Below are 20,717 nucleotides of genomic sequence, written 5' to 3'. Positions count from 1 at the left end.
ATTACGTCACGCGCGTAGCGGAAGTGGAGACGAGGTGTAAACAGACCGTTGAGCAGCGCGTGAAGATGGGCTCAACAGGAGAGGGGACGGTGGTGAAATGTGTGTTACTGGCCGCTGTCTGCAGTGTGTGTCAGTCGCTGCAGGGCGGGATGCTGTTTCCCACAGACTCTCCCACCAGAGAAGTGAAAGATGTGAGCGGCCTGTGGAGATTCAGAGCGGATCTTTCTCCGGAGCGGAACCGCGGCTTTGAGCAGAAGTGGTACAAGCGTCCACTGGCGGAGGTCACGTGAGATCTGACGCAGCACAGCTGGAAAATACAGTGGGCTCCAAAAGTCTAGTGGAAGTGCTTGTGTTTGGCATTTGCAATTTAATACAAATGTTTTCAATACAACTATTATCAGCTGAGTGAAAAGTCGAATTTGTGATGTTTTAAAGAGCATATTGAGCTTCACAGAAATTATGCACTATTAATTTCATCGTAACTTTTCTATGTTTTATATTATATTACATAATAACATTGTTTTCATTATTTTTTTAATCCTAACATTTTTGTGTATTTTCAGTTTTAAATAAAATATCAGATCTTTGGACCCCACTGTATATGGAAATAAAAATGAATAGATATGCAGGATTTTTCAAAATAACATCATACTCATGCAAAGGACCCCCATCCTAAAATTTTGATGTATAAAGACCCAGAACAAATATATGTAAAATATTACTGAATATAGAACTGAACTGTTAGGGTAATGTATCATATTATTTATTTATGTACTTAAATAACTGAATCATTTTTTATTTGATTTAATTAATTTTATTTAGTTTAATCTTATTTGTTTTATTGTTTGAAATGTTTCAAAGAGTGTCTCAATCTTCACATAAAAAAATGTCTATTATTCATCTAATGTCCTAACTTTTCACTGTTTTAATTTTTTTATTAAAATTATCCCTCCTTAAATTTAAAAGGCAGTTCTATATACTTTTCAAGTATAAAGAACCCCCAAAAATATGTGTAAAATATTATTTGGAAAATATTTAGTTTCTATTATGTTACATGATTAAGATTATTTTCTAATTATTTAGTTACTGAAATTATTTATTTAATTGAATCTTTTTTAATTCACCATATTATTAAAATTATGTAAGTATTATTAAATTTAGTTAGTTTAATCTAGTATTGTTTAAAGTAGCATTTAATTATTTATTTATTTATTACATTTTTTACACTGTTTTTCTCCCTTTCGGCCCGAGTTTGAAAACCCCTGCAATAGTGTATGACATGCAAAAATATACACACACTCCTTTGCATTCATCCTCTGATCAGTTATCTTGTTTTGTTCTTCTTGCACAATCAACAGATGTGTAATGTGTGTTTTGTAAAGTGTCCTGTGAAGAAACATCTTAAATTGTGTTTATTAAGAAGATTACTAAGTGTTTTGATCAGAATAATGTTTATTTTACTAGAGGCTATTGTCAAAGTAGTAAACATAGTCAGCCAAATTGTAGTTCCACTATGAAATATTGCGTATTAAGCAGGAAATCTTTGATTGTTTGATAGTAAGCGTGTTTTTATTCCAGACGGGTCCAGTGATTGACATGCCGGTGCCGTCCAGCTACAATGACATCACACAAGATTCCAAAATCAGGGATTTCATTGGCTGGGTGTGGTATGAGAAGGAAGTGTGGGTGCCCGCGCGCTGGATCCAGGACCAGGGAACACGGATCATGCTCCGAGTTGGAAGTGCACACTATTATTCTGTGCTTGTAAGTACATGAGAAGCCTATCAGTGATTCTTTTCTCTGTATTTTATCATGCATACACTTTCCAGCTGGTTCTTACATGCCTGTAATCTGGTGCAAGTGTCATGTTGTCTTTGACTCATCTGGTTAGTCACAGTCTCAGGACTGACACATGGATCTGTGATTCTTCCCATGTTACAGTGGGTGAATGGGATCAAGATGACTGAACACGCGGGCGGTCATCTACCCTTTGAGGCGGACGTTGGCGGCATCCTGCGTCAGAGCACCGGAAGTGCATGTCGAATCACCATTGCAGTGAACAACACTTTAACTCTAGAGACGCTTCCACCAGGAACCATTCAGTACATGAACGATCGCACCAGGTTAGATACAGTCAGCGTCCATATAGTGGCCCTAAAGAAGTGTTTGGCCACTGAAAAATCTCAATTTCCATAGGAATGAACTGAAAACGCTCTGCGGCAGTAAACACGCACCATTATGAATGCCTGTGCGCATTTTACTTTCGCTTTCGAATTAGATTTTTAACACTTTACGTTGGCATTAAATTACAGAAAACTCTTCTGAAGTCTTTCTAACATAACGGCTGAAGGAGTGAATGCAAATTTCACGTCTTTCTCTCTTCTGAAAATTGTATTTCTTTACCATTTTCTTTTCCATGCAGATACCCCGCTGGCTACTTTGTTCAGAACATTAACTTTGATTTCTTCAACTATGCTGGAATACACCGATCGGTCCTGCTGTACACGACACCAAAGGTGCACATTGATGACATCACAGTGGAGACGTCATTCTCTGATAACATTGGTAAGCGGAGAATTGGCTGACCGAAAAAGATGTGGCTGCGGATACTTTCACTTTCACCTTAGAACATATAGTGAATGCTGTAACCAAAGACTACTGTGTTTTGTTTTTCAACCCCAAATCAGAAAAAGTTGGGACAGTATGGAAAACACAAATAAAAAAAGAAAGTAGTGATTTCTAAATTTACTTTGACTTGTATTTCATTGCAGACAATACAACAGCACATTATTTAATGTGTTCCTCATTTTTGTTTTTTTGTTTTTTTCAAAAAAAACAAAATTCTTATTTTGGTTCTTGCAACACATTTAAAAAAAAGTTGGAACAGTAAAGCATTTACCACTTTGTAATGTTGCCATTCCTTTTCACAACACTTAAAAGACGTTTAGGGACTGAAGACACCAAGTGATGAAGTGTTTCAGGTGTAATTTTGTCCCATTCTTGCTGCAAACAAGTCTTAAGGTGGGCAACAGTACGGGGTCTTCGTTGTCGCATTTTGCGCTTCAAAATGCGCCACACATTCTCTATTGGAGACAGGTCGGGACTGCAGGCAGGCCAGTCCAGTACCTGTATCCTCTTCCTCCGCAGCCAGGACTTTGTAATGTGTGCAGAATGTGGTTTTGCATTATCTTGTTGAAATATGCATGGACGTCCCTGGAAAAGATGTCTTCTTGAAGGCAGCATATTGTGCTCCAAAATCTCTATGTACTTTTCAGCATTAATGGTGCCATCACAGAAGTGCAAGTTACCTTTGCCAAGGGCACTGACACAACCCCATACCATGACAGACCCTGGCTTTTCGACTTGTTGCTGGTAACAGTCTGGATGATCCTTTTCTTCTTTGGTCCGGAGCACACGGCGTCCATTTCTCCCCAAAAATACCTGAAATACTGATTCATCTGACCACAGTACACGTTTCCACTGTGTGATGGTCCATCCCAGATGCCTCCGAGCCCAGAGAAGTCGACGACGCTTCTGGACACTGTTAAAACTGTACTGTGCCAAAAGGAAGCCCTATGTTAACTGGCATTTGTGGATGTAACTACGTATTGTGGTACTTGACAAAGGTTTGCCAAAGTAGTCCTGAGCCCATGTGGTGATATCGCTTATAGATGAATGATGATTCTTGATGCAGTGCCGCCTGAGGGATCAGAGATCACGGTTGTTCAGCTTAGGCTTGCGCCCTTGTCCTTTACGCACTGAAATTCCTCCACATTCCTTGAATCTTTTAATTATGTTATGCACTGTTGAAGGTGAAATAAGCAATTGTCTTCCTATCTTTCTTTGAGGAACATTGTTTTTAAATAATGTTTTTTCAATAATTTTCTCACATATTTGTTGGCAAACTGGCGATCCTCGGCCCATCTTTGCTCCTAAAGGACTAGACCTTTCTTGGATGCTGCTTTTGTAGCAAATCATAATTACAATCACCTGTTGACATCACCTGTTTCAAATCACATCATTATTTAACCAATTTACCTGATTACTAGCCCTAAATTGCTCCTGTCCCAACCTTTTTTGGAATGTGTTGCAGGTCTGAATGACAGGAAAGGATGTATATTTACAAATGAAATTAAGCTGACCAGACAAAACATGAAATATTTTGTGTTCACATTGTCTGCAATGAAATACAAGTCAAAGTAAATTTAGAAATCACTACTTTCTTTTTTTATTTGTGTTTTCCATACTGTCCCAACTTTTTCTGATTTGGGGTTGTATTTAATAACATTATAATATTTGCAAATATTTTATATATGAATGTAGATTCCTCAAATCCCCTCCTCTGTTGATTATATTAAGTGAATTAAATCATTTCTCAGAACCACTTTCAAAAATGAAGTCAAAATGTATTATTTAAACATGCTAATTCATGTCAACATGAATATGTGTTAAAACCTGTTAATTCGTACTAGCAAAATGTTAACTCATGCTAGCAATGTTTTAAAACAGCAACATGTTAGCAACATGCTAATTCATGTTAACAAAGTGTTATGTTAGAATTGTGGTAAAACATGCTAGCAACATGCTTAAACATGCTAACAACATGTTAATTCATGCTAGCAATGTACTTATTAATGGTAACAATGTGCTAAAACATGCTAGCAACATGCTAATTCATGTTAGCAATGTACTTATTAATGGTAACAATGTGTTAAAACATGTTAGCAACAGGCTAATTCATGTTAGGAATGTGCAAAAACATGCCAATTCATGCTAGCAATATATTAAATCATGTTAGCAATGTTAAAAATGCTAGCAACACGTTAACTCATATTAGTAATGTGTTAAAACATGTTAATTCATACTAGCAACTTGGTAAAACAAGTTAACATGTTTAAAAAAGGCTAGCAGCACTGCTAACTCATGTTAGTAATGTGTTGAAATGTTAATTCATGCTAGCAATATATTTAATCATGCTAGCAACATGGTAAAACATGTTAGCAACGTAAAAAAAAATGCTAGCAACATGTTAACTCATGTTAGTAATGTTAAAACATGTTAATTCATGTTAGCAAATTGGTAAAACATGTTAGCAACATGTTAATTCATGTTAGCAATGTAGTTATTAATGGTAGCAATGTGTTAAAACATGCTATCAGCTTGTTAATTCATGTTAGCCTTGTGTTAAAACATGTTAGCAACATGATAATTCATGTTAGGAATGTGCAAAAACATGCCAATTCATGCTAGTAATATATTAAATCATGCTAGCAATGTGTTAACAACATGTTTAAAAAAGGCTAGCAACATGCTAACTCATGTTAGTAATGTGCTGAAATGTTAATTCATGCTAGCAATGGGGTAAAACATGCTAGCAATGTAAAAAGAAAATGTTAGCAACATGTTAACTCATGTTAGTAATGTGTTAAAACGTTAATTCATGCTAGCAACTTGGTAAAACATGTTAACAACATGTTTAAAAAAGGCTAGCAACATGCTAACTCATGTAGTAATGTGCTGAAATGTTAATTCATGTTAGCAATATATTAAATCATTCTAGCAACGTGGAAAAAAATGCTAGCAACATGCTAACTCATGTTAGTAATGTGTTAAAACATGTTAATTCTTTGTTAACAACATGTTAAAACATGCTAGCAATGTGTTAAAAGCACTTTCAAAAAATGAAAGTCAAAATGTATTATTTTTATAGTGTATATGTTATTGTATATGTTAGTGTATTTGAACATTAATGTACTTTCCGTGTAAGTGTGTTTTACAAACAGACTGAAAGATGTTGCGTTTATATTCTGAGTTCATCTGCTCGCCTGTGTATAGTATACATCATCAATAAGGTGTATACTGAATTTGGTCTTTTAATATCACTGTCTTACTTCATTAGTACTTAGTACAAACCTTGTAAAAATGACTGGTGGTTAATGGAGGAAAGCCTTGTTTTGTCCTCCAGCTGGACGTTCCTATAAGAGTGTGACGTCACGTGAAAACTGAATCTTAACTTGCCTTGAACCCGATGCATTTGTTTAAAATGTTCTTAGATTTAGTCCTAATTCATCTGTTCAAATGTTTGTCCTGTGATTTAGGGCTGGTCAGTTATAATGTGTCCGTGTTGGGCAGCTCTAAACCTGCTGTGAAAGTGACTCTCTCTGCAAAGGACGGCAGATGTGTGGCTTCGGCTAACGGCACCAGAGGAATGCTCAAAGTCACAGACGTCAACCTCTGGTGGCCGTACCTGATGCACGAAAACCCAGGATACCTTTACTCCATGGAGGTCAGTGAAGTTACTCAGTGATAGCATCTTTAAGAGGAGCTTCTTAAAGATGAGAGTTGCGCTAGTCTTTTCTTCCCTATAGTGACATATGTACAAGTGAAAAGCTTCACGAACAAGAACAAATGTAGGGCGGGGCTTGATTTTGTCAGTGGGAAATTGATTGGATGGTTGTGGTTTGCTATTGGTGGATCTCATTTGAGTGACAGGTTGCTCCGCCCACGTCATCAGAGAAGAGAACTGCAAGAGGGAGGAGAAGTTATTCTGATTCACGATTACGAGGCACATGAATTTAAACAAAAACAAATGATGTGCACGGGATTTTGATCTCATGGTGACTTTAGCATGAGGTCAGATGTGATGGTGCAATGTTTCTTAGGGCTGGGTGCATGTCTAATAGTGACAATATATTTGCATTGATTACCAGGGAATGCATAAACTTATAAAACTCAATATAAGTCACCTTGGATAAAAGCATCTGCCAAATGCTCTGTTTATTTGTCCATATTATGTCGTTTAGACGAGTTTAGCGATTTCTCTTTGTTTCGCAAGTATTAGAGTGTGAACAAGATGTTTTAATAGCATTTCTGATTGAAACTTCAGTAGAAAAAATAGCATTAGACAATGAGTTTCTATTAGTTAGTGTATTAACTATCATTAACAAAGAGCAATACATTTGTTACAGTATTTATTAATCTTTGTTAACTTTAGTTAAAGTGGCTTATTGTTAGTTCATGTTAGTTCAGGTCTGTTAAATAATATTATAGGGCTCACCCAAAAATGAAAACCCTGTTATTAAATAATTACTCACAATCATGTTGTTTCACACCTGTACGACTTTCGTTCATCTTTGGAACACAAGTAAAAAAATATTTTTGATGAAATCTGAGAGATTTCTGTCCCTCCATTGACAGTCTACACAACTAGAGTAATTAATGAAAGGACTTTCATTTTTGGGTGAACTATCCCCTTTAACAGATACAACTTTAGATTTTAATAATGTATTTGTAAATGTTGAAATGAACAATAACTAAGATTAATAAATGCTTTAGAAGTCTTTTTCATTGTTAGTTCATGTTAACTAATGTAGCTAACTAATATTTACAAATGGAACCTTATTGTTTTACCGATTCATTTCTGTGAATCAGTTCAAACCGTTTCAGTGAATTGATTCAAAACTTTGACTAAGTAAATCATTTGAGCAATTAGCATGCATTTAAAAGTTTTAGTTTAAAATATATGTAGGTAAGTATTGCTGTATGCTTTGAGATGGATTAGGTATCATTCTTAAAACTTTATGAATCAAACTATATGAACAACATGTGGTCTGATATGGTTTTGTAGGTTCAGGCCACAGCAGAGGATGGACAGACGGACGTTTACACTCTTCCTGTGGGTATTCGTACAGTTAAAGTCACCAGCACACAGTTTCTCATCAACAACAAGCCGTTCTACTTCCACGGGGTCAACAAGCACGAGGATGCAGACGTGAGTGTCAGCAGAGGGCAGCAAAAACACAATAACTGCCTCTTAATGTCAATGCTAAAGAGAAATGAGTATATACTGTCAGTAACATGTATTGATGACACTGTCAGTAATCGTTTAAACTAGAGCTGATCATGCAAGACTCATGGATTCTATTCAGATTCTTCTGAAATCATATCATATCATCAAAGCTCTCAAATCTCATTAATGTTTGCACATCGTCACACTTGCGTGAGTTGTTGAAATGCATCGGTTCTTGTGTGCTGATTACAACGCCAATGAATGAATATGCACATGGTCTGCTTTTCTTTTATCATAAAGATTAGTATTAACACTCTTTCTGCGGAAGAAAGTAAGTCATACGGGTTTGGAACAACATGATTACAGAGTAAACGCTGACAGTATGTTCATTTTAGTGTGATCTATCGCTTTAAGAGCAGAGTTGTGTTTTTAAGCCAAGCATCTGGTAAAATCAGCTGATAGCAGCTATTAACTCAACCACTCTACCCACACGCCCGCATCCTCTCACGGAGTGTTGTTCTTCTGTTATTATAGCTGATGTTTGGTCAAAGTTGAAGTTCATGGACGCACACTGATCCTCATGCAGCTGCTATGAGTGTACAATATCAGATTTCATATTTCATTGGTGGCACAATTTTGTTTGACTAACATCACGTCAGATACAGTTTTTCATTAAAGAAGAATATTACTTAATCCATGTAATTTTATTGAAAAAAAAAAAAATTAATTAAAAAAAAAAAATATATATATATATATTTTTTTTTTTTTAAATTTAATTGTTATTTATTTGTTATTTAATTTATTTAATACAATTATTATTATTATTATTTTTTTTTTCAGGCCTGGAAATCAGATTTTGGGAAAGGCATCCATATAGCATTATTAAATATTATTAAAGTTATATCTGTAAATAATATTTAAAATGCCTTAGCTATCAAGAAATAAAATAAACCGTTGTATTTTTGACATTTTTAGCTATGGGTAATAAATACTGTAACAAATGTATTGTTGATTGCAGGGTTATTATAGTTAACTAAAACTAAAACCATTAAAAAAAAAATTTTGTCACTTGAAATAAAATAAAATAAACGTTAACTGAAATAAAATAAATAAAATATAAAAACCTAAACATCTTCATTTTTTGATTTAGTTTAACTTGATGTACTAAAAATAACTAAAACTGAAAAAAAAAAAAAATGAAAAACTATATAGAAATATTTAAAAATAAAAACTATAATATTATCTTAATGATATTAAAACAACACTGGCCCAGTGTTATGTGATATTAAAGCATTAACCAATGTCAACTAATTGACCTTTATTGTAAAGTGTCACCCAGATATTTCATATTTCAGTGGAGGCGCACTTTTGTAAGCTCACAGAAGCACAAGGTTTATGACGAATTTGTGTCTCAGATCCGGGGGAAGGGCTTCGACTGGCCTCTGATCGTGAAGGATTTTAACCTGATGAAGTGGATGGGGGCCAACTCCTTCCGCACCAGCCACTATCCCTACGCCGAAGAGATCCTGCAGATGGCCGACCGTCACGGCATCGTGGTTATAGATGAGTGTCCTGGAGTGGGCATCAGAGACATGTGAGACGCCGTCCCGACAAATACACAGTAGTTTTACACAGAAAAACCCTTTTTGTACCTGTTTTTTTTTCATCTGTCTAAAATAATTAGGTTATTAAGGTTTTTTTATAAGGTTATAAAGCTTGTAGGAAGTGAATCCATGTCTGACAGGACTCTCTTGGTAACACTTTACAATAAGGTCCCATTAGTTAATGCATTAACTAACAATAGGCAGTAGATTTGCTGTTTTTAATTATCTTTGTTAATTTTAGTTAATAAAATACAACAGTTCACTGTTAGTTCACATCAGCTCAGGTCCATTAAATAATATTAACAGATACAACTTTTGATTTTAATCATGTATTAGTAAATGTTTAAAATTAATAAATGTTTTTTTCATTGCTAGTTCATGAAACTAATGGGTTTTTTTTTTTTTTTTTTGAGACCAGCGTTATTTTAGTATTATTTATCAACTATTATAGTATTTATTAATATTTTGAATTGGCTCTAATTTACATATTAAATTGAATTTTAGTTTGTGCTTTATTTTTATTAGTTTTTAAAAATATATTTTAAAAAATAGCTTTAATTTATTTCAGTTTTTCATCTAAATATTTATATTTTATTTCATTTCAGCTTTATTTCAAATACTGAAAATGATTTTGAATAGTTTTAGTTAACTAGTTACTATTGTATTCATATTTTGAAAGACCCTTTATTTTATGTATTTTCAGTTTTCATTTCAATTTTAGTTTGTTTTAGTTATGCAATTTTCTTATTTTAATTTTTTTTTCTTTTTTTTTCAGTTTTAGTGCTTAAACTTAGTTCATTGGCAAGACATTTGTAATTTTTTTTTCATATATTCTTTTTTTTATTTCAGAGTTATTTTAATTTTACAATTAACAGTTTCTAATCGTTTTAGTTAACACGAACAGCACTAATTCATCCTTAATCTTAATCTATTTGAAGTGCTTTGGTATGAGGTATTATATTTTATTATCTAGAATGTGTGTGTGTGTGTGTGTGTCTCACCCCCCAGAAGGAGTTTCGGGAATGTTTCTCTGGCTCATCACCTGATCGTCATGGAGGAGTTGGTCAGACGTGATAAAAACCATGCCTCTGTGGTCATGTGGTCTGTGGCCAATGAGCCTGCATCTGAAATGCCGCCCGCGGGACTCTATTTCAAGTGAGACTAAATCTAAATGATTCATTTAATGGTTTCAGTGGTTGAGATGGCTCCATGTTCACACCTAAAAGAGTATGAAAGGAGAAAACAGATGAAACCCTGACCTTCTGTTGTTGTAGCGTAATGCAAGTTATGATGCAGTCTTAAATCTTAATTTAAAGGGGTCATGACATGGATTTTTTTTTTTTATTATTTTAAAATATTCCTTGAGGTTCACTTATAATACAGTGGGCGGGGCCTATGATGTGATGATGTGTAACTATTGGTTGATGTCTTGCTCTGGAGGCGGACATATGCAAATGTATTTGCCCGTGTGACGTCACAACTCCCGTAATATTCAAATGAGCCATTTTTGGAGCTTGATTAAATAAATGCTTTGTTTATAATGAGGAGGACGTTTGAAGCTACGAAACTTGCAGGATGTTTTAATGGTACAAAGACCTCTTTTATGTCAAAAGATCAAGGCAAAATTTAATTCTCTTGTCATGATCCCTTTAAAAAAGCAAAACTCCTGTTTTCCATGACCTTTAATCAGATGTAATGGTGTGTGTTTTGATGATGTTTTCTCTGTTCATGTCAAGCTGTTGTTTTGACAGTAATAATGCATCATAATGAGGGTGTTTGCGTGTGATCATGTGTCGAGTCTTGTTCAGCAGGTGTAAAGAATGTCTTCAGGTGGAAACACCTGCTTTGACACTCATTTACATACCTGAGCATTATAAAGAGACGCCACGGGCCGCTGGAAACTTCTCATGGTCTAATGTACGATTCACTGAGTCTCAACGGCTTTAGCTCTTCATGCGCGCTACTAATGGGTTATTTATTTGCAAATAACATCCGTTTGAATTATTAATGCTTTCTAGAACTGCAGTAGCACAATATTAAACTCAATGCCATGATGTTAATGTTCCTTCTGTCTGCATCACTGACGTTTGATAGTTTCTTGTTCCCTTTCCTGTGGTCATGGAAAATCTGGAAATGCAAAAATTGTGATTTTTAAATAAAATTTACATAAAATAAATAAGTGAAAAATAATATAAATAATTCATTAAAATAAATAAATAATAATTAAATAAATAAAGTAAATACTTTGGTAACACTTTACAATAAGGTCCCAAAAGTTCATGCATTAACTAACAATGAGCAAAACATTTGTTTAAGTGTTAATTAATCTTTAATGTTTGGTTAATGTTAGTTAATAAAAATACAACTGTTCATTGTTAGTTCATGTTAACTCAGGTCTATTAAATAATATTTACAGATACGAATTTTGATTTTAATAATATATTAGGGAATTTTATTAACTAAAAATTAACATTAACTAAGATTAATAAATGCTTTATAAGTGTTTTCCATTGTTAGTTCATGTTAACTAATATAGTTAACTAATGTTAATAAATGTTACCAATAATTTTATTAGATTTTTAAAATAATTAAAAAATGTAATTTATTCAATTTTTTAAAAATTTTTAATCTAATTGTTTTAAATTAAATTAAAATAAATAATAATAATTTAAAATTATTAAATACACGTCCTGGAAAAGTCATAGAAATTAATCAAAATTCATATTTAATCAGCCAAAAATTTGACTATAATCATTATGAATTATTATTTAAAATAATAAAATAATGAAAGACTGCCAAAGAAGTGTTTGAATCCTGTTTTTAAACTGGGAATATATCATTTTTTAAATATTTATTTTGAAATTCTTGTTTGTACTGTCAGAAAAACAACGTAACCTGTTTTTTTTCCTGTTGTATTTTTCCGTAGGGAACTCATTTCTCATACGAAATCTCTGGATTCCACCCGGCCGGTCACATACATCACAAACAGTGACTACGGCAGAGATCTAGGGGTGAGACATAAACTACACATTTTATACATTTATTTTTGAGTATTTTTTATGTTGCAAAGTAATCATTTCACGACCTAGTACCTCCTGACTTTCTTATTTCAGCTGTTTAAACATTTCTTATCTTATATTTCTCTCTATCATGTTGAGTTGAACTACAGTAGATAGGATAGATATGTGATCATTTTCCACCCTTAGTTACACAGGTTGTTGCTACTGTACCTTTAAGATGTTTGTTTTAACTGGCTAACCTTTGTATATGTGACAAGATTGATTCAGTTTTGATAAATGAACTGGATAAATGGGAGTATGTCACATGATTTGCCCCTTTACCGTGTGATAAATGCTGTTTGTGTTGACCGGTTCTCCTCCTCAGGCCCCGTATGTGGACGTTATTTGTGTAAACAGCTATTTCTCGTGGTACCATGACCCGGGTCACACGGAGGTCATCGGTCTTCAGCTCAACACTCAGTTTGATAACTGGTATGGGAAATACCAGAAGCCCATAATCCAGAGCGAGTATGGAGCGGACGCCGTGCCCGGCCTACACAGTGTAAGTCCACAAATTAAAACAGTCTGAGCACACGTTTCATTAAAGGTTTCATTTGAACCTCGTCTAGCCCGTGTCTGGGTTCACAAGAATGAAATGCTCCTGCTGATTACATCATTTATTTGCATTCACTTCATTCACTAGATATTATTATTTATATTCTTTTTAATTAGTCTTTGCTATTTGTTTATAGATAAATTTATAGACCGAATTGATTCACTAAAGAAATTATACAAATTAGAACTTTTGTAATAAGAATTTATATTTTATATATATATTTACATTTTTAGTTAAATACATAGATTTTTTTTTATATATATATTTTTTATTCACTAAAGGAATTATGCATATTAGACCTTTTGTTATAAAAAAATAATATTTATTTATATATATATATAGTTTGAATGAACAAATGATGGCATCAATGGGAAGACTAATTGAAAAGTAATTAAACAGATCACACAGATAGATATCACTGCTTTATGTCACGTCAAAATCAAACTTGAAATGGACTGAAAGCATGATGTTGACTGTGGGGGTTTTTAGTGCAATCAGCTTGGTGAAATTAAAAATACAATTCCTGTCTGTGACAGACGTGTTTACGGAGCAGGACTGATGATCCAAAATAGCCTAAGTTGACTATTAAAAAGACAAACATCAATACACAAATGAAATATATTGTTTAAATTATTACAGCCTTTAGTTATTTTGGAATGAATGTAGAAATGCTTAAAACACTAACTTGATGAGATTGACTTGGATTTGAAAAACAGAACATTTATTACAATACATTAATGTAAAATTACAAAATAGAATTGTATTTGGTTTCTTTTTTTCTTTTTTGATGTAATGTAATGTTCGTTTAACAAGGAAGATGTGTCAATGTTAAGAGTAATGCACAGGAATTTACATTTGATTCATAAAAAATTAAAAAATGTGCCTCCTCATTTCAGAACACCACTGCACGCCACTGATATTATATTATATATATACACACACATGGACAGTGACACCATTTTCTTTAAGACCTGTGCAGCCAAAATGATATACCGTTTATCACTGTAAAGCTGCTTTGACGCAATCTGCATTGTAAAAAGCGCTATATAAATAAAGGTGACTTCACTTACATACAGGTGTGTGTGTGTGTGTGTGTATATATATATATATATATATATATATATATATATATATATATATATAATATATATATATATATATATATATATATATGTCAAACCAAAAATTATTCAGACATTTCTGATTATTTTTTTTGATATATTTTTACTAGTGGGTGCAGGACACTATAGTTCATTTATGTAAGTGAGGAGAGCAAAATAAAGTAAACTGTGACAAATTATACCCAAAAAGTCTTCATACAGTGGACTACCAGTAAAATTGATAAAAATTTAGAACCAAAAATTATTCAGACACTTTGACCATGTTTTGCTTAAGTGTTATCTGACATAATTAAGATTAATTTTTTCTGACAGTTTAACTCTGAGATCTTGTCACTAAGTAACTAAGTTTACTTTAACTAAGTAAAAAATAAATAAATATTAATATCTAAATATATATAAAATATTCTTATGACATAAGATCTGATTTGCATAATTTATGTATGATTTACTTTATAGATATGACAGATATTTTTTATTTGGATTTTTTTTTTTTTTACTTTGTATATGTAATTATATATAATATATATATAGTAACAAGTAATGCAAAGTACAGTTTCACAGTTGCAAAAAATATTTATGGCTCTTTTTTTCAATTTAGCCACCACTGACAGGTGTTGGAAAACTCAAACCTGTTTTCTCATGTGTTTGTTGTCCTGCAGGATCCACCCGTGATGTTCACAGAAGAGTATCAGAAGACGGTCCTGCAGAACTACCACAGCGTGTTTGACCAGAAGAGGAAGGAGTTCGTCATTGGAGAGCTGATCTGGAACTTTGCCGACTTCATGACGGCTCAAAGTAGGAAATAACCGCAGCCTTTTCCTTTTGATCCGAACAAGTTTTTCTGGAACACATTAAGTAGCATACTGTTCACTCATGCACGCTTTTGATAAGAGAATGAAAACGTGTCAGACGGATCGCTGGTTATCAGCAGGTCCGCGTGGAATCGGCACACTTTATTTGAACATTTTCATGATGCAACTCGTAGTTTTGAAATTTAAGGAAAGCATCCACAGGGTCCCTGCAGGTCTTACATTCAGTTTGGTCAAATTTAATGCCATAACAAGTCTTAAATATCATAAGTGATGTAAGAAAAATCTTAATTATCATTTTAAGAGGTCTTAAATTTGGGGACTGCTATATCGGAAAAGCGATCCCAATTCACATACTATCCGTTTTAAATAGTATTTGAATCCGAAGTGCAAATCCGTAACAGCTAATGTTGCCCACAACCCATTGCGTGTTGGACGAGGATTCGATTAGAACTACAAACACAAATAAAAAGTGTTACAAAAAACTACAAACATGACAGATGTGCGAGACCAGCGGTTAAGATAAAGTGATTTGAGTGATTAATAATCAGTAGCCTATCTAACCTTTCATCTTTCATATTTCATCTGCAACAGCATTGTGTATTATTTAAACTGCAGTTTGTTATTTTTACAGTAATTTTACACTTTAGGATGTTCTCATAGACATTGCTCTTCCCAGCCCATATGGTGTTAATTTTATTTAAAAAGGTCATAAAAGCCTTCAAAGCCCTGCAGATCCCCTGATCCCTTCATCTCTCTCTGTCTCCAGCCACCGTTCGAGTGGTCGGGAATAAGAAAGGAGTCTTCACTCGGCAGCGGCAGCCCAAAGCCGGAGCGTTTCTCCTGCGGGAGCGATACTGGAGGATCGCCAATGAGACAGGTGTGCTGCCCACCTGGGCCAGGTATCCCTGCCAGTGAGCGGATTAACTGCTTCCTGTGTGCGCTGGAAAACAGGAAGAGCAGGTGGAAATGGACCTTTTATCAAGTAAAAGTGCCCTATACTTCCTACACTATGACAATCACACAAATCCTTCTGCTCATTTATGATCAAGTCTGTTCTAATGCTGTGATTGTGTGATGAATCCATGTGCTGTTTGATCTTTGTAAAGACTCTCAACTTTTAATTGCAAATGTCCACAATACTGAAATGCAGCAACACTTTAAACTTGAATTTTTTTATTAATTTTTTTTTATTAAACGGGAACAGGAAGTGCCTTGTGCAGGCGTTCAGCCTCTGGGATTGATATTGTGAATGTTTGCAATGATTTCAAACGAGTTGTCTGTGTGCGAGTGACCAGTGTTGTGTTGATTTGTATGACAGGAGAGTGTACTTTACTTTAAATCTTTCCTCGCCAGCGTTTTTTTTTTTTTACGTTTTAAAAAGTCGTTTCCTCCTTATGGGTTCAATATTTCATTCAGTAACATTAGGCAGTTTTGATTTATATGCCTTTTCCAAAACAAAGCTTCGAAACCTTTGCGAATCATTTGTTTCTAACCAGTGATTCAGAGCGCGTATCAAACTACCAAAGTCATGTGATTTCAGTAAACGAGGCTAAACAAGGTTTCGAAACATTTACAAATTTCAATGGTTCACCACTAGGGGGTTAACCACTATCTCTCTTAACCATAGACTGAACGCACAAACCAGTGTCTATATATGGTTTTCAGGAAGTTTTATAAATTTGTTGACATTTTTAATGACACATTTGTATATTAAAAAGGAAGAGTTTGAGTTATTGGCCTGATTAACCAAGCTCTCCATCAAACAAACCCTACAATTTAATAAAATAACACAGATTATACAGATAAATAAAACTTTTGCAGTTGGTTTGTTAAAGGTGTTTTTGTTGCATTTACACTGTTTTGATCAGCAGGGGTCACCAGTGTGTGGCATTTCGCTTGATTCGAAACAGTCAATTATTTTGCGAAGTGATTCAAAGTTTCACAAAGCTTCGTTTCTCCCATCACTAGTTCAGTATTCGATGATCACGTTAGCTTACATGAGCATAAGCAATCGCCTGTTTCTGCTTCTTCTTGTCCTGTGTTTTGATCCAGAGATTCTGTACTCTTTCAGAAGATGCGTAACAGCGCCCCCTACCGTATAACACTGAAAACGCAGATTGCCGGAAAATTCGGTCAATGGCGGGGAAAGAGTTAATTACTTTATAATAAGCAATTCAATGAGTCCTTTGTTTTGTGGACATTCCAAACCTTTCCAGCGATGTCATCAAAATAAACAACATTCCACAAAAACCTTCCTGAGATTATGGATGTTCATGTTAACTCATCTGTTTCCTAGATTCAGTTCAGATTCATTTGTAGACAACTTTATGCTCAAAGAGTGTCAAGAAATATGATTCATCAGACAAACATCTTCCTCGGTTCAGACTTGGATAAGATTATCATATAATAAACAGCAAGAATGATCATTTATGTTGGTTTAACAGCTGTTATTGTACTTGTATGAGGTTTCACATCTACTGAACACGACTCAAACTACATCTGACAGGTTGATGGAGGCATCAAAAAATCAACCATTTGTTATTTTTCTTCAGCGTTTCCAGAAACTGTCTCCAGCTGTTTATTGTCCAGTGTTAATGCAGCGTGAGCTTCATTACACAACATGCTGCGATGCAACATTGCTGTAAATTGTTTCCATGGGAACAGCTTTACTTCCTGCTAGTTTTTAAGTCTGGAAACAATGTTTAATTAGTAGACGAAGGAAGTCTGAGACAATGATAAATGTAAATATACACTCTGGTTCAAATGCATAATCACAAGACTTAAAGGGATAGTTCACCCTAAAATGAAAATTAATCATTTACTGTTGTTCTAATGCTGTATGCCTTCTTTCTTTATGGACCACAAACTTAAATAAATAAAGAATAAAAAAAAAAACTAAAATAAAATTCCCGCTCGTGCTCGTCCATATAATGGCAGTGAATATCATCAAGCTTTTAAAAAAGATGGAAAAGTATCACAGAATGATCCCATGTGACATGTGTCGTATATTCCAAGTGGTGTGGGGGTTTATGATAGAGTTTGGTGAAAAATAAACTGAAATCTAATGTATTATTTAACAAAATTCTTGACCTTGGCCGTTGGTCTTCTGTGCTCGACTGCATTCATGAGACTCTATTAGCGCTGCAGTTTACTCCGACAGGCCCAGAAAAAGCACAAAATGTGAGAAATCAAGATTAATATATCACTTTGTATGATGGACAGATTGATTTTAGGCTTTTATTCACATATAAACATTGATCAGAATGAAGCACATCGGTTCTTGCATGTCAAGCAATCATGCTTGAGCTTCTGTTTATCACAACTGATGTGTGAGTTGATGAATGTTTATATGTGAATAAAAGCCTAAATTCAATCTGTTCATCATACAACCCGAATTACGTAAATGTTGGGCCGTTTTTTTTAAATTTGAATGAAATGAAAACTAAAAGACTTTCAAATCACATGAGCCAATATTTTATTCACAATAGAACATAGATAACATAAATGTCTAAATGGAGAAACACATTTATCCACTAAATGAGTTAATTTCAAATTTGATGCCTGCTACAGGTCTCAAAAGTTGGCATGGGGGCAATAAATGGCTGAAAAAGCAAGAAAGCTGGGAGAACATCTAGCAACTAATTTAATTGATATCAGGTCTGTAACATGATTAGCTATAAAAGGGATGTCTTAGAGAGGCAGAGTCTCTCAGAAGTAAAGATGGGCAGATCTGTGAAAGAGTGCATAAAAAGATTGTGGAATACTTTAAAAACAATGTTCCTCAACGTCAAATTGCAAAGGCCTTGCAAATCTCATCATCTACAGTGCATAACATCATCAAAAGATTCAGAGAAGCTGGAGAAATCTCTGTGCGTAAGGGACAAGACCGAAGACCTTTATTGGATGCCCGTGGTCTTCGGGCCCTCAGACGACACTGCATCACTCATCGGCATGATTGTGTCAATGACATTACTAAATGGGGCCTGGAATACTTCCAGAAACCACTGTCGGTAAACACAGTCCGCCGCGCCATCTGCAGATGCCAACTAAAGCTCTATAATGCAAAAAGGAAGCCATATGTGAACATGGTCCAGAAGCGCCGTCGTGTCCTGTGAGCCAAGGCTCATTTAAAATGGACTGTTTCAAAGTGGAAAAGTGTTCTATGGTCAGACGAGTCCAAATTTGACATTCTTGTTAGAAATCACAGACGCCGTGTCCTCCGGGCTAAAGAGTAGGGAGACCTTCCAGCGCATTATCAGCGTTCAGTTCAAAAGCCAGTATCTCTGATGGTATGGGGGCGCATAAGTGCATATGGTATGGGCAGCTTTCATGTTTTGGAAGGCACTATGAATGCTGAAAGGTATATAAAGGTTTTAGAGCAACATATTCTCCCCTCCAGATGACGTCTATTTCAGGGAAGGCCTTGTGTATTTCAGCAGGACAATGCAAAACCACATACTGCAGCTATTACAACAGCATGGCTTCGTCGTAGAAGAGTCCAGGTGCTGAATTGGCCTGCCTGCAGTCCAGATCTTTCACCTATAGAGAAAAATACGTCAAAGACGATCACAAACTCTTCAGCAGCTGGAAACCTATATCAGGCAAGAATGGCACCAAATTTCAACACCAAAACTCCAGAAACTCATAACCTCGATGCCCAGACGTCTTCACACTGTTTTGAAAAGAAGAGAAGATGCTCCACCATGGTAAACATGCCCCCGTCCCAACTATTTTGAGACCTGTAGCAGGCATCAAATTTGAAATGAGCTCATTTTGTGCATAAAATTGTAAAATTTCTCAGTTTAAACATTTATGTGATCTATGTTCTATTGTGAATAAAATATTGGCTCATGTGATTTGAAATTCTTTTAGTTTTCATTTTATTCAAATTTAAAAAACGTCCCAACATTTCCAGAATTCAGGTTGTATAAAGTGATTGAGTCTCTTCAGAAAATTTTGACTAAACCACTCAATTCATATGGATTAGTTTTATGATCTCTTTATGAACTTTTTTAAGCATCAACGTGGTAGTTGTGTGTCAATGAAGGGACAGAAATCTCAGATTTCATCAAAAAGATCTTCATTTGTGTTCAGAAGATGAATGAAAGTCTTATGGGTTTGGAACGACATGAGGGAAAGTAATTAATGAAATTTTTTTCATTTCTGGGTGAACTAACCCTTTAAATTACAAAAAAAAAAAAAAAAAAAAGTACTTTATGTATTTAATCTCACTTTATTTACCAATGTCTTTGTTGCTGATCTTTGATGAACCAATTCAGCCATATCAATAAGCAAAAATGGCTTTAGATAAACATCACATTTCCCATTTTAATTATTGTTAAAGCAAGAGTTAAACTTTCGTCTCCTGCAATCCAGAATGGATAGACATTAGTAATAGTAGTAAATGAACAATAAACTGGGTCAACAGAATGTATTTTAACATCATAAATCGTACTTCACCTTTAAAAGGTAGTTTATTTACTGGTATTGATGGTTCCATAACATCCATGGAAGCACTAAAGGTTCTTTATAGTGGAAAAACATGATTTAGATTATTAAAATGTTCTTTGCAGTAAGAAAAAACAGTTCTTTTAAGAATATTCACTGAAAGTTTCTTTAGGGAAGCAAAAATGGTGGTTCTATGGCATTGCTGCTAAAAAAAAAAAAAAAAACATTTGGAATCTTTATTTTTAAGAGTGCAAACATAGTTTATGTCAGTTCTCAACAGTTTAGCCAATCAAGGACAGAGGTCAAAGGACAAAAGGGGTCAAAGACA

General features: G+C 34.4%; 1 protein-coding gene across 2 annotated transcripts; it reads left to right on the top strand.

Annotated features, from left to right (window-relative positions):
- Positions 1 to 5: 5 nt before the first annotated feature.
- gusb (glucuronidase, beta) lies at positions 6 to 17,371 on the top strand. 2 transcript variants are annotated; one of them, XM_051894617.1, is made up of 12 exons: positions 6 to 281; positions 1,579 to 1,764; positions 1,942 to 2,123; positions 2,423 to 2,565; positions 6,099 to 6,286; positions 7,628 to 7,771; positions 9,205 to 9,383; positions 10,405 to 10,548; positions 12,320 to 12,404; positions 12,778 to 12,954; positions 14,789 to 14,924; positions 15,708 to 17,371. In XM_051894617.1, exons 1-12 carry the CDS (start codon positions 66 to 68, stop codon positions 15,854 to 15,856), a joined length of 1,929 nt encoding a protein of 642 aa, XP_051750577.1. In that variant the 5' UTR covers positions 6 to 65; the 3' UTR covers positions 15,857 to 17,371. The 2 variants fall into 2 exon arrangements, with proteins under 2 accessions (XP_051750577.1, XP_051750576.1); XM_051894616.1 differs by having other exon boundaries at positions 7 to 281; positions 10,402 to 10,548.
- The last annotated feature ends 3,346 nt before the right edge of the window (positions 17,372 to 20,717 follow it).

Source organism: Ctenopharyngodon idella, chromosome 5, assembly GCF_019924925.1.
Source record: "Ctenopharyngodon idella isolate HZGC_01 chromosome 5, HZGC01, whole genome shotgun sequence".
NCBI classification, from domain to species: Eukaryota; Metazoa; Chordata; class Actinopteri; order Cypriniformes; family Xenocyprididae; genus Ctenopharyngodon; species Ctenopharyngodon idella.
The sequence above is the reverse complement of the archived record's forward strand: the minus strand, read 5'-3'. Positions and strand labels throughout refer to the sequence as shown.

Bases quoted from the DNA above. Each gene is read 5' to 3' on its own strand.
- gusb (XM_051894616.1), top strand. From the start codon at position 66: ATGGGCTCAACAGGAGAGGGGACGGTGGTGAAATGTGTGTTACTGGCC. The intron at 9,384-10,401 runs GTGAGACGCCGT...CTCACCCCCCAG, and splicing joins GGAGTGGGCATCAGAGACAT to AAGGAGTTTCGGGAATGTTT. The intron at 14,925-15,707 runs GTAGGAAATAAC...CTCTGTCTCCAG, and splicing joins CGACTTCATGACGGCTCAAA to CCACCGTTCGAGTGGTCGGG.